Source organism: Rutidosis leptorrhynchoides, chromosome 7 (genome assembly GCF_046630445.1).
Source record: "Rutidosis leptorrhynchoides isolate AG116_Rl617_1_P2 chromosome 7, CSIRO_AGI_Rlap_v1, whole genome shotgun sequence".
In the NCBI taxonomy this organism is placed as follows: domain Eukaryota; kingdom Viridiplantae; phylum Streptophyta; class Magnoliopsida; order Asterales; family Asteraceae; genus Rutidosis; species Rutidosis leptorrhynchoides.
The window spans coordinates 378,617,864-378,633,079 of record NC_092339.1 but is presented as its reverse complement, the minus strand read 5'-3'; the positions used below and the strand labels follow the sequence as shown (position 1 = coordinate 378,633,079).

General features: G+C 31.4%; 1 protein-coding gene across 3 annotated transcripts; it reads right to left on the bottom strand.

Moving 5' to 3' along the window:
- Positions 1 to 9,059: 9,059 nt before the first annotated feature.
- LOC139857899 (uncharacterized) lies at positions 9,060 to 14,131 on the bottom strand. Of its 3 annotated transcripts, XR_011762724.1 has the most exons (9): positions 13,760 to 14,130; positions 10,963 to 11,022; positions 10,801 to 10,883; positions 10,648 to 10,712; positions 10,520 to 10,553; positions 10,315 to 10,385; positions 10,077 to 10,210; positions 9,578 to 9,780; positions 9,060 to 9,364 (listed from the first exon to the last, which is right to left on the bottom strand). XR_011762724.1 is itself a non-coding variant. In XM_071846750.1 (8 exons), the coding sequence occupies exons 1-7, from the start codon at positions 14,049 to 14,051 to the stop codon at positions 10,120 to 10,122; spliced, it is 696 nt and encodes a 231-aa protein (XP_071702851.1). In that variant the 5' UTR covers positions 14,052 to 14,130; the 3' UTR covers positions 9,408 to 9,780; positions 10,077 to 10,119. The 3 variants fall into 3 exon arrangements, 2 of the variants coding, with proteins under 2 accessions (XP_071702851.1, XP_071702852.1); XM_071846750.1 differs by lacking the exon at positions 9,060 to 9,364 and having other exon boundaries at positions 9,408 to 9,780; XM_071846751.1 differs by lacking the exons at positions 9,060 to 9,364; positions 9,578 to 9,780 and having other exon boundaries at positions 9,942 to 10,210; positions 13,760 to 14,131.
- Positions 14,132 to 15,216: the final 1,085 nt, after the last annotated feature.

Sequence of the window (15,216 nt, the reverse complement as noted above, 5' to 3'; positions counted from 1 at the left end):
AAGTCGTTAATAATAATTCAAACAATTTTAATTAATTCATACTACCACCGCGCTTCTAGTCGAGTGATATCCTCATTTGCTGAACTATGGAGCTCTAGATTGACCATGATGGGATTTTCTTCCGGACCCATTCAAGATTCGAACCCGGTCTACATACTCTCGGGATGGTTTAAGGATCGGGTTCATACAATGTGATTCGTGTTTGCTCTCAAAAAACGTGTGATCGTATTAAATGATCGTGAAGTTGGTTAAGTTCCTTTTAACTGATGCTGACAACCTCCATTTTTTAAAAAAAAAAAAGTTTAATTAATTCATACATTCAAAATAATTTGTACACTGAAAAGGGTGTTAATAAACATACTCCCAACCCCACCTATATTATCCCCTTCTGCATATATATCCCATCTCTCCACCATCTCAAATCACTTATTTTTTTCTTTTTGTATTTTAAATTTTATTATTGTTTTATTATTATTATTATATATATATATATATATATATATATATATATATATATATATATATATATATATATATATATATATAATATTAGTTTTACTTATAAATAAATATATTAACTCAATTAAATTTAAAAATCATAATTATAACAAATAATTCAAGTATTATTTGTGACTATAAAATATAAATTTACTTCTCGACTAAAAAAGATTTAATGGTTAGTAAATGTTTAAAAGATAACACATTTGAGACGATATACAGATAAGATACATATCCATTTTTATATTTTAACTCTTATTGTATCATACTCCCTTCATCTCATATTAGTTGTCTCCAAACAAAAACACAATTTAAGATAATGTAATAAAAGTAGTGTACTTTATGTTTACTTTTCCAGTTTTACGCATACTTATTCTTTATCCTTTAATTCTACCCATATACATTAAGGACATAACAGAATTTAATCTTCTTATTTTTTTCTATTTATGGAAGTGGACAATTAATTTAAGACATCCCAAAATGAAATACTGGACAATAAATTTGAGACGGAGAAAGTAATTATTTGACGTAACTAAATCAAAAGGTGAAATTATTAGACGCGATTTCAACAATATTAGTTGTCAAATGCTTACAACACTTTCATATTCTTACACATTGGAACTTAATCTTTCTTAATCCCCTTTTTAACTTTCCATAATACATGAACATTCATAAAGTATCATTTTCCCTCAATACACAAGTTCTCTAATTTAATCCATACAATTAAGAACTTATCATTCTTAACAACAATTACTTATGACAATTTCAACAATTCAAAACATAAACTCTCTTTTCACAATTTAGCTAAATCTCATAATCATCTTCATTGGGGCATTTCATCAAACACCTAGTGTGCATGACTTGATTCTAGACTACTAGCAACACCAAATTCACCCTTTTCATTTCACACATTCAAATAGCAAGTTCATACATGAACTTACATCCAAACATCAATTAAAATTCGTTTTTAATCATACAAATGTGCACACTCACAATTATGACAACTTATAAACTTGAGATTCACATAAAAACACCCAATTTAGTGATACATAATACTTAGAAGTTCATACCTTGTCTTTGAGATTTATGAACCCAAATTGTGCACAAATGAAGAAGAGATTGAAACATTGCAACTTGCTATGATGATCAAGGCACACTAGATTACATGAATTTCTACTTGCATGTGCTTAATTCTTCCAATTGAGGATTTCTCCTCTCCTCTTGATGCTAGTCGACACACACACACACTAGCTCTCTGGATTTATTTTTTTGCAACTGATAGAAATTTCCAGCATTTTACAAGTTTTATTTAATTATTGTTGCCTTATTTGCATTTTCTACCCTCCCCACCAAAACTATAATATGGGAGGTCCTTAAACTAACTTTGCATCTCTAGTCCCTTTTTAAATTAACTAACAAATCTTAAATATTATCCATTTTTATTATACAAAATAACACTTACATAAAATGTAACAATAATAATTATAAAATATTACCTTAATTAGTTAGGATGTTACATATGACGCCGAATGGAAAGTCCTTATAAAAATAACAAGATGTGTATCTTCAACTTAGACGTTCCAATTAAGAATCTTATTCTGTATATCTTTCTGATTAAAAAATAAATGTAATATTATTTGTTATTATTAATTGTTCGTTTTATATTTAAGCAGAATCGTCTATTTATTACAGTTTAAGAAAAAGTGTCTGACACATATACCTTTTTGTTAACTTTCCAGTCTTACCCTTTATTTTTTTACCTATTTTTTGTCCTACATGAATAAAGTAGGGGCACCAAAGACTTTTATCAAATTATTCTTATCTATTTATGAAAGTGAACAATTAATTTGAGACGTCCCAAAATAGAATACCGGACTATAGATTTGGGACGAAGGGAGTATACTATTATTCGTATATATACATCACTATCACTATCATTATCTTATCTTATATTATAATAATTAAATTTTTTTTTTGATAGATATGGGTGAAAGTGACGGTTGCAGGGTATTCCATTTGATGGATGAAAGGGATTGGCCCATGGGTAGGGAGTATACCCATACTGAGCCATCAGTTATAGTAGTATTAAAGGACGTCATTAAAAAAAAAATTCATAGTGTAATAGGGTTCAAGAATTTGACTTGTATATTTCTTCAAATTCAACTAGTTATATTAGCATTTATTATACAGGATGTGACCGGATGATGGTGATTTTAGATTTAAGAAGTATAAAAATATATTATGATATAAATATTCAAAAACTAATTTACTTTATTATTTATTAATATACTATTATATTATATTATATTATACTAGTGAAATGACCCGTGAAATCACGGGTCTGTTTAAACGAAACCGTTTAATGATATGTTTTGGGTATTAAGTGAACGTAAATGCTAAAGTTATTTAGTTTAATGACCTGTGGAACCACATAGTCCGACTAAGAAACTCGTCAGCTGAACATTTCATCAAACACCTAAAATGCATATTAAACAATCCACATTCAATCATAAGAGATAATATTAGTTGTGATTTTATTTTAAAAGTGTAAATTAAAATATAAATGTAGAATTGGTTTTCTTCTGCTTAACTCTTATACCTCCTCGTACTCAATTCAAAATAATTAATTAAAATAATTTTAAATTATTTAATTTTAATAATTAAAATAACTATTAATAAGATTTAATAATAATTAATTAATTAATAAGATTTAATTTTAATTCAAAATTAATTATATTAATGACATCATCCACCATGCTTAGATTTTTTTTCTTTTTCTTTTTGATTTTTTCTTAACAAAGGAATTAGCCTAATAATGACATCATCATTTTAGCAATATAATAGAAACTATAGATTATATTATATTATATTATACCTATATACTAAAACACACCCGGATTTTCGTTGTATCATTTGTTTTGGATTGTCGTTTTGAGTTTGCGTTCAAATTGTAATCGGTCCCTCAACTTTGACTCAATTTACACAACGGTCCCTCACGTTTTCATTTTTTCAGGGATAGAAAGTGTAAATATATAATTTTATTAACATAAAAGAAACTAATTCCATCCGATTTTTTAACGGGCCCTATCTTCTCACTCGGTGCGAGTTATATTTTTCCGAGACCCCCGTTCAACTCGAAATAATCTTACGAACCCAACGGGACTAACTATACGCGAAGCGGACAACGTTAAAAAAACATAAATATTTCAGATTATATTTCATACATATACATACACGTACACCAAACAACCCAACCTACTAGATATATTAGATATATTCGACCACTCGTTGAATACAACCGCAGCAACGCGCGGTCGAATTTTTTCTATACATACTAAAAACAGTGGAGTTTTTGGTCGTTTTCTCAATGCCAAAACGACAACAGTTGGAGCCTCTTTTCACACTCGGAATTTTCATTTTTCACCCTCAACTATAACCAACTTACAATAATTACACCAAACTTCAGGGGGTTAAAATGTAAATTCTCTCAATTAAAATAAAACCTCCACCCAAACACTTCGACAGCCCGTATCTTCCTTCTCGCTCCGAGTTAAATTTCAACGAGCACACCGTTAAACCCGAAATATTTATATGAACAAAATGAAACAAACTACGTTCGAAACGGACATTTTAAAAAAAAAAAGCTAAACACAACGACAACCCGTATTTTCCCGCTCGCCGCGAGTTAAATTTTTTAAACATCAGCGTCATACTTGAAATAATTTTATGAACAAAACGAAAAAAAACCCGTTCGAAACGAACACTTTTTAAAGAACGCTAAACAGAACGACATCTCGTATCTTCCTCCTCTCTCTGAGTTAAATTTCACCAAGAACTCCGTTAAACTCAAAATATTTTTACGAACAAAATGAAACTAACTACGTTCGAAACGGACACTTTTTAAAAAACGCTAAACACAACGACATCCCGTATCTTTCCGCTCGCCGCGAGTTAAATTTTTTCGACAGGACCGTCAGACTCGAAATAATTTTATGAACAAAACGATACTAACTACGTTTGAAACGGACACTTTTTAAAAACGCTAAACACAACGACAACCCGTATCTTCCTGCTCGCCGCGAGTTAAATTTTTTCGCCAACACCGTCAGGCTCGAAATAATTTTATCAACAAAACGAAACTAACTACGTTTGAACCGGACAGATTTTAAAAACACTAAAGACGGCGACACCAACAACGACGCATAACACCTGGGCCATTTTTCCTTATGTAAATAAAACTTCGTTAAATATGAATACGTCGGCCGAAAGCCCCCACCGCATCGTGCGGGCCGGACCGAACTAGTTATCTTAATAATGAAAGGGAGAGAAATAGATGTAAAGGATAAGGTGACATAATCATGATGAAGACAATTGCCATCCCCCCTACTTACTATTTAGATTAATAACTAGTGAAATGACCCGTGGAACCACGGGGTTGTTTAAATGTAACAGTTTAATAATACGTTTTAAGTATTTAATGAACGTAAATGCTAAAGTTATTTAGTTTAATGACTCATGAAACTACAGAGTCCGACTAAGTAACTCGTCAGCTGAACATTTCATCAAACACCTAAAATGCATATTAAACAATCTATATCTAATCATAAAAGATAATATTGGTTGTTATTTTATTTTAAAAGTGTAAATTAAAATATAAATTTAGAATTGGTTTCTTTTTCCCTAGCTTTTATACCTTCTCTTACTTAATTCAAAATAATTAATTAAAATAATTCAAAATTATTTAATTTTAATAATTAAAATAATTATTAATAAGATTTAATAATAATAATTAATTAATAAGATTTAATTTTAATTCAAAATTATTTAGATTAATGACATCACACACCATGCTTAGATTTTTTTCTTTTTCTTTTTGATTTTTTCTTAACAAAGGAATTAGCCTAATAATGACATCATCATTATAGGATTTTAATATTAACTATAGATGAATTTGATGAGGCGTTTACATGATTTTATAAGAGTTTAAGGTTATTTTGAAAATTTAAGTTGGAAATTTTGGTCGATAATCAAATCCACACAAACTAATTAGAAGTTAGGAAGTACTTTATTTAGTTTGATAAAAATTTAAGTAATTTATGGGAATGTTGATAGATGTTATTGAATCCTAATTGATTTTTGAATCTTGAAATACTTTTCTAATTAAGTATATTTTTACAAGCTTTGGGCTACATGAAATCTTAATTGAAATAAAGGAAGAACACAGTTTGATTTTAGGCAAGAACAATTCAAACAAATAATAAATCATTTATTAATAATTATTTTCATAATCTTTTTTATCTAGCTTTGGAAAATAAGCATAAGTAGAGCAAATAAAAAGAAAATTATGATTAATCCAATATCTACAGTTTCTATTAAAATCCTATAATAGTGATTCCATTATTAGGCTAATTTTTGTGTTAACAAAAATTAAAAAAAAAAAAAAAAATCTATGTCACTTAGATGATGTCATTAATCCTAAATATTTTATAATTAAAAAAAATGTACTTATAGTAACTAACTTAAATAAATTATTACTCCGTAATTTTGAATAGTCAGTATATTAGCTATAATTACGAAATAATTATTGTAAATAATGTGATGATTTGATCATTTGAAAAACGCGTGACTATTTGCCCACATACACAACTACTGAATGGTTCACAAATTAGCAAGAAACTCAATTTTATCCCATAGTTTTAGCACTATCTAAATCAGTCTTAATCTTCATCCTATTTAAATTTCAATTTGATTAATAGATTCTGACGTGTAATCTGTAATTTGATTTCTTATCATTTATATCACAATATCACACGGTTTATATATATGTTATCATAATTTTAGCACAACCTTCATATAATAATTGTATTTTTTTAAAAAAAAAATAATGAGGCATTTGTTATTACTAATAATTATTATTAAAAATATAAATACTCAATTTTAGAGCAAACTTTATTATTATTATTATTCAAATATGAGTTCTCTTTAAGACATTAATTACGTTACATATGTATATGAAATACATGTCTCAATCAAATGTTATAATGTAGGCTTTTATGACAAAGAAAATAGTAATTGAGATAAAAATTGAAAGAAGGTTAATGAGAGAATAAATGTAGTTCATTTATTCTGACCAACTTAAGTATACCAATATGTTTGTAAAAATAACGATAAGTTTGTAAGTCAAAATCCGTGATTCCTAGGGTCATTAAACTATATGAATTTAGTATTTAAGTTCACTAACTATCTAAAACTTAGGCCACTTGCTATGGTTTAATTGTTTCACAACCATTTTTCCTGCCACATCAGCACAAACACTTTGACATTTCTTTCACATTCCTTTCACTAAACACTCACTATCGTACACTCACTTTCAAACTTTAACCAATTTAAAATTATTATTTAAATACAATAAATAAATACCAATAATTAAAAAATAATTTATTTAATAAAATTAAAAACATTACATTAATAAAAATTTAAAACATTACATAATTAAAAAATAAAAGACAATACATAAAAAAACGTTACATAATAAATAAATAAAAAATACGAACTTATTAATAAAAAAAACGAGCTACTCGAGTGGTGTCGTGTCGTCGTCTTCGTCTTCGTTTTTTTTTTGTTCTTCGGTGTTTGCGTTTTCTTCGTCTTCGTCGGTTAACAAGACCGTCTTCATTTTTTGTCGATACTTTTGAAGTATTTGTTGGTCTTCCCTTGGCAAGTCCGGGTTTATGCTTGTGTTGAAAATTCGAAAGACGCGATTCATTACTTTCATCAAAGCCGATTGACGTTTTTGTTTTTGAGTTAAAGCAATTTCTTGTTGGGCGACCAACATTTGAGAACGAACTTCTTCGGATGAACAAGACGAGGCGGCGTCGGACGAAGCCGAACTCTTTCGGCTTTTTCTACCGGCTAGTCGACCCGGTGGACGTCGGATTGCGTCTTCCCCGAATAAAGTAGAGTGATCGGGGTTTGGATCAACAATTAATGGTTGTCGTCCCCCAAAGTGATCGGTGACTCCGGTATTGGACGCCGACGAGATGTCATAACACCTTCCGGGGCACAAAATTTCGGACAAGTTTTAAGTACTTGCCATGCTTTGTAATGCGTAAATGAAACATTTTGACGCTTCCGATATTCTTCACTCGCCGCTTCAATGACATCCGTGTCATTATGTCCACTTTGCCATTTTTTTTAATTGGTTGTAAATACCAATAAAAACTTTGATATCTCTTGACATTTTCGTCCATTTCCCGGTTATTTGATCGTTGTTCCTATGTCGATCGACGACTCGATTATAGTTGTTCACAACCGTATTCCAAAACGAATCGGCCGATTGTGAAGTTTCAATTTTCGGATTTTCCGTGGCATCGAGCCAACGTTCAGCCAAAATTTCTTCTTCTTCCGGAGTCCAATGCATAAGTTGACGTTTCGGCTTTTCGCTTCCTTCGACTAATTTACTTTTTCCCTTTCTTTTAACTTTTTGTTTTATTGATTAATTCATAACTTTCATATATATATATATGTATGTATGTATGTATGTATGTATGTATGTATGTATGTATGTATGTATGTATGTCTCGGGTTGTGTTTCGGGGACGCTTTCAAGCGTCGGTTGTGTTAAATGTTGTTGTACGTATGGAAGTAGTTGTTGTGATTGTGAAAAGAATTGGTGTTGGTTACTAGGAAATTGTTGAGGTGAATAATATGTATTCATGTTTTGAAATTGTAATTGTTGTTGAAATGGTGATAGTTGTTGTGATGGAACAAAATTTTGTTGTTGAGAAAAACTAGTTTGGCTTGGAGACGAATTGTTAGCTTGGTTCGAAGATGATTGATTTGGTGACAGGATTGGATCGTTTAACATATGGTTGAAGAAATCGTTATTTGGGTTAGACATTTTTGTTTGAATTGAAAGATTGAGAGTGTATGAGTGTGATTATGTTTGTGTTTGAATAAAGATTGAGATTGAAAGTGTAGTGATTGAGTTTGTGGAGTATGTGTATGTATATATAGTGAAATAAAGTAAATAAGTAATAAGGAATAAAAAAGCTGCATTCTAGCCGTTGGGGAAAAAAACAAAAAACAAAAACTGCATTATTGCCTTTGGGAAAAAAAAGGGGGGACCCACATGTCAGTCCGTTAGACCTGTTGCAGGCTTGGCTAACAAGGCCTTTAACGATTTGCTGGTTTTGGTTGTTATCCACTAACGGCCGTTAACGGATGGGTTTAACGGACCGTTGCAATTGTACTTATCTTTAAACTGTTTTGTTAAAAACAACTCTTGATTCCACGGATCATTTCACTAATTACATTTTATATTTGTACCATGTTCAATATATTTACACTATAAGCAATTAAGCATTCAATTACTTTACCAAACATTATAAAAAGGAGTTATAGCGCTCAACTTAGAAAGTAAACTTCAACTTAAATTTTCAATTCTAGCTGGTTCGCTAAATACGATCTTAGTCGATAAATAAAAATAGTCAATGTCACCTGGCTTTGACTAGCCAAGCCTTCTATATGCAAGACTATATGTTTGCACCGCGTACGTACGTATGCAGGCATCACTTTTGCGACCGGTTCTCCATCGGATTGTACATGTTTTACTTGTACTTCCTATCAAATATCAATACCAATATATTCTAAAATATCGTTGACGAAGCTCAAAATCATTGTCATGGCAATTTTTTTTTTCTTTTATTTTTCTCGATCATCACTTTCAATATGTATTATACGTTACCAACTTAGGATATCATATACTATTGTTACTTTTAACTCTATTTATTTATTGTAAAATAAAAGCAACTGGACAAATCGGAAATAATGAACATAGAGCCTTAGTAAGCCACCATGATCGAACCTGTAAAAAATGTACTTGTATTAGACTGAAAATTTTCTATTGTTTGTTTATTTTTAAATGTTATGATATTATATTATATACTCCACTAGTTATTTGTATTTTTTTATCTTTTACATTATCTGAGTAATTACTGTTTAATAAGAAGAAAAGTAAGTATGAAATAAAGATAAGAAAATGAAGAGTACAGCGATGATTAAACATATAAGATAATACCGGATAGAAAAGATAATACGCCAACATGTAACATCTTCTGGCTTTCACCATCCCAATATGCTCATGGCTTCTAAACAATATTCTTCTTAAAAGTCAACAACAATATGTTTTGTACCTCTTTCGTTTACCGTACTGCATGCTTAAACACATCATCTCCCAACTCGCCAAGTTGTATAATTTTACTAATATTAATATTAATTCGCCTACAAAACATATGAAAGTTGCCATTTAAATAAACCATAAATAACAACCACTGTAAATTTTATTCCAAATATATACATCATTATTTAGTTTCTACAACTTAACTTAGAAAGCGACGTGTATTAATTATAATGACATGGTCAACCAAGTGACATTTATTTATTAGTACCTTTGCATCAGTCACCCACGTATGTTTGATTATAATGCATGAAATCACCTAGTTTTATGCTATAATTCTCATCTGAAATAAGGCGTGTTAGGAGTTATAAGCAAAAGTAGCACGATAATTGAATCTTACATCGACTATGGTTGATCTTTAAGCACCTATCGTTGTTGAATGTTTAGTCATAACTGTCTCGGCTTCTTCTTAATGCTTTCTTCTGTGATAGAACCTTCTTATTCTGCAGCCTTTTGTGCTCTGCAGCAGCAGCTCTGTATAAGAAAAATAATAATAAAATAAATAAATAAATAATAGAATTTCAAATCCGTTTGCATTATAAAGAAAATTGAGGGATTAGCTAAAAAACAAGAGTTACATTTTGGTAATTTTCTTCACTTGTTCTTCTGATGGAGGTGGTGGTACATACGAAGCAGTATCAATGATTGCCTAGCATATTTATTTAATTACAGTCATTATATGAGACGGCATGTATTAATTAATAGTGAAATTCTATAACTATACTAAATCTGTTAACATGATTCCTATATTTTTATTTTTTACAGCATTCATGTTATTGGTACCTGTAGCTTCTCCAAGGCATCATCGACGTTACCCCTGGAGATTAAACATTTTAAAAATATTAATGTTCGATTTTGAAAACACACTAACGAAAATAGAAAACTGATATGAGAAATGGATGGAATTCTACTTTTGTGTTCTGGTCTTTGTGGAAGAGATCACTAGCTCGCCATCTTTGTTGATTCGATTCTTTTCCTGAGTTATGAACATAAGGTTGAAACCGAGCTTTAAAAAATATAATTTTTGGTATAAAAAGAAGATAATTTTGATGTACAGAACCAACCATCTGTAGTATTTTCTCTCTCACTCTGTCACTTAACCAATGTGCTGCCTGGACATTAAATCTCATATCAACCTTGGTGTTTACTGCAAAAATTGAAAAAATGAAAACTTTGGTATAAAACGAAGATAATTTAGAAGTGCGAAAGATTTAAAGATATCAAACCTTTGTTGACATTTTGACCACCAGGTCCACCACTCCTAGCATAGCTCACTGTAACATGATCTAAAACACAAAAAAGGGTCTCCGTCATATGAATAGCTGTATCTACAACCAGAATACATAAACAGCACTATACCAAATTGTAGCACCATGTATGAGCAGACATACATAATGAGAACATTTACTTCCAGTATAAACATTATTTTGCAGAATACATGTTATTAACCCAGTAAAGGTGTTAGCTTTAAGGTAAAAAGGTATAATTTATTTAATTGCAAGAAACAGATAATCAAGTAGACAATAAGAACGCAGAATAGCCCCATAAATCTTCACAGTTAAAATTGCATCAAAATGAGTTCCATCACTGACCTGCCATTTCACAATTCAATTTCAAACATTCACTCAAGGAAACAGATACACGTATAAGATTGAAGCCTTTGTGTATAGTTTACATCATTTTGCATACAAGACGTACTCTTTTATATTATAGCTCCTCCTACTCTTTTAGATTATAAATCTTTTAGCAATTTCTATAATAACTAAGAGAGCATATAATTCATCCTATGTGTCACGCATACTTCTTTTATCAAACGAACTTTTTTCCTTCGTCTAGAGGGTTTCCCAAAAAATTGTAATGCCATGACATAGATGTAAAAAAAATACAAAATATTTATTTAATTTATTAATAACATTTACTATTTGTCATACACGTCACTTCTAAAATATGGACACGATGCATACTACTTTTCATTTTTTTTTTTTTTGGAACGGCACTACTTCTCTTCATTTATATCATCTATTTCTATTGGTTACTCATATTTTTTGTGTATCACCGTATCACTCATCTATACCTCTTTAATCCCCACCAGGTATAAATTGTTCTTGTTTCCAATCCCACTAATATTGATCAATTTTAGATCTGTCATATAGCTTAAATTTTGGTTCTACAGAATTCATAACTTTTTTTTTTTTTGTAAATGGCAGATTGTCAACAAATCTAAGAAGTAGGTTGTGAAGCCTTCAAGAAGATTTAGCAGTAACCAGAAGCAAGAAACATAACTTAGAGATTGATGGAGTGACGTAGAAGTCCAAATGATGCTGGTAAAACCTAGCGGGGCAAGGCAGTTAGCAATAGTTCGTTACCAGGGTTCATTGGTTGAGGTTCGGTAAGAGTTTTAAAGATCATTAATGCAGTCCAAATGGTAGACTCTTAATCTGCATTTAGTTGTTTAGTAAGTTAGGATCGTCAACTGTAAGCTTGAAGTTCTGATCACTAGATCCTTTAGTTGCCAAGTATGTTACTAACAGATTTTGGGGTTGATATTGTAATGTTGGGAGTTTTAGATGTTATTTACATAGTATAAATACAAATATAATATATAATACTTGTAATAAAGAGGCATTATATAACCCGAATTGCCTCTTGATCTATGAATATATCTAAAATTCCAAATAACCACTTTCCTTTATAGTTTAACAAAAAAGGTATCTCCTCTAACAATATCTATTTGGGCTCCTATTAATTTGAAACTGTTGCTACATATTTCAACTACCAGGCAACAACTAAGTTTTGTTACCTTCTATTAAGAAATTCCATGTTGCTCGAAGCTATGTAAATCATTTCATGAATTTAGTTTTCACATCTCAATCAAATCTAATTATATATTATGCTTAAACTTTTCAAGTTTATATGTTATAGTGTCTTCATTCTATTAATAAGCAAGTATCTATCAATTAATGTGATGTATTTATGTGTATACCTAAATATCTAAATATCTAAAACTCGTATTATTGAATATTCTGCAATTGATGGAACACATAATTTTATAATTAGACTAAAATTACCAGTATTATTTGCTCCTGGTTCATTCTTTAGTGTTAAGACTTACTTCATTATGAAGAGGTACTTTTACTAATGTATATATCTTATACATTTTTAGTCAATTCTATAGGTGCTATCAATCAACATATATGTGAACCTGAATTCATTAGGATGTCTTTTAAATCTATCGTTTTATGAATATGAACTTTCGAAAATATTTTTGATACTATCTCAACTAGTAGTCTATAAAGTGCTATCGGTTTAATAGTCGTTAGTAGCCGCACAATTGATACTAACCAACTCTAACAGACTAACTGGTGTTTGTGAATATACCTGCTTTTGATTTTTTATCATACACGTAAGTTGTGCATAAAATAATAAAGAGTGTGAGAACGAATGGTAGAATGCGCAAGATAAAGCAAAGTAGTACATCACAATTGTGCAGGTTCATAATCATTATTAAGCTTATGATTGCAGCTATTAAGATCAAGTTAATTCATTAATAACTCCTATAATACAAGTAGAGGACAAGTTCCTTCATTTAGGGGGTTGGATATGAAGATCAAGGTTTTGTTATATTTCACAAGTACTCTTGAAAAAGGTAAACAAGTATGGAATACGAAGGATGTCATTGTGTCTGATTAGGGATCATTTGAATGTTCAACAATCGGACATGGCGATTAACTACCTTTTTCGGGATTTTAACCCCGGAACATGGTCCTTTATGGTTAAAAGACCGGAAAGTTGTTATCGTATGGTCCATTAAACATCATAGCAACCATAACCTCATTGCACTCGAGCTAAAATTCATATTACCGATGAATTTTGGCGTGATCAATTTCTAGCTTCTACATAGCCTATATAAAATGTTTACCCTTCCTGGCTAACATCTCAAGTAATCAACGTTTATATATTCATGTATCGCCCTAACATAACTAGGGCACATTAGATTATTAAACTCAAAATTTTGAAACATACCTAAAGTAATCTTAGGGATAGGTTGATTGCCGCCAGCAGACCTCTCAATGGCTTCATGTAATTGCTGTTGAACCTGAGACAGCCGCGATGACGTTTTCTTATTGCCGCCGGAATCGGGGGCCGCCGCACATCGGACAGGACTGTAGCTAATTGGACGATGGATAACGAGGCGAAGTGGAGAGGGAACGGTCCGAATGACTGTACGAACATAAGGTGGTGATGGTGATGGTGATGGCGATAACCGGAAGATGTCTTTGACGATAGTTACGGCGGTGGTTCTAATTGCCGCCATTGAATTTAACAAATTGAGTACGGAACGCGTTGCAGAGATGGACGTGGAAGCTACTGAAGTTACAAAGTTTGCTTTGGATCGGGTTATTGGTCGGGTTTTACTCCTGTTACAAAATTTGCTTCGGATCGGGTTATTGCATCGGATCAAGTTATCATCGAGAATATAATTTCCACTTGACCCTCAAACAGATGAAGATCCGGGCAATGGACTAGAAAAACCAGTGATCCGCGAGTACTAAAAGCTAGTGATTGGGGTTTAATAACATCAACTAACATAAACTTGGTATGGAGACAAGAAAAAGGCGATCCCTTCCATCCACCATATTTCTCACTTGGCAATGAACCTTGATAGGCGGGTAAAATCATTAAATCCTACCCGCGGATGGGTCATGGGCGGATCACGGGTACAACCTACTCGTCGCCTCGCGAGTTTATATATAAAATTATTAAATTTAAAAGTTATTTTAATTGTAATGCAATAATGATTAAAAATATAATATTACATATAAGTAGAAAACTTGATTTTCACGTCATTTGACACATGTAGCTTATAAATATAGTTTATAATTAATAAAATTATCCAACTTTTCTTAAAGAAATTTAACGAAGTTGTATATTATTATTAACCGGTCATGGGTATTCGGGAGTCACGGGCATGGGCGAAGTTTTTAACTCGCGGGCGGGTACCGGGTCTCAAGGAGCAAAAAAACAACCCGACGAGCAGGTCGCGAGTATATAGAACCCGTGTCCGTTACCCGCGGGCGCCATCCCTAGATCCAGTTGGTGTTATTTCTCAAAATATTGCTTCTGACCTTCATGTTGATGTGGGCCACGTGACTCATGTGCCCATTAAATTGGGTCGGCCTATCAAGAACAAAGGAAAAAAAAAAAGAAAAAGTTGCGGGACTTTACGTTCTACGGAATGAAAATGTACTTCGGGCGATGTCAATAATGGTTTCTTTTAAGGCTTAGCGAACCAAGGTTTCCAACATCCATGCTCATTCGGCTCTTTAATCGGTAGCAAATCATCTAATGTCATCTCTTACAGCTTCAAGTCTAGAAAAGGTAAAGACGTTTACATTGACAAAGTTGACGGAATTACAAAATCGTCCGGACAAGCGAAATTAATTGATGTATTTGTTTTGGATGTTATGACTTCGTATACT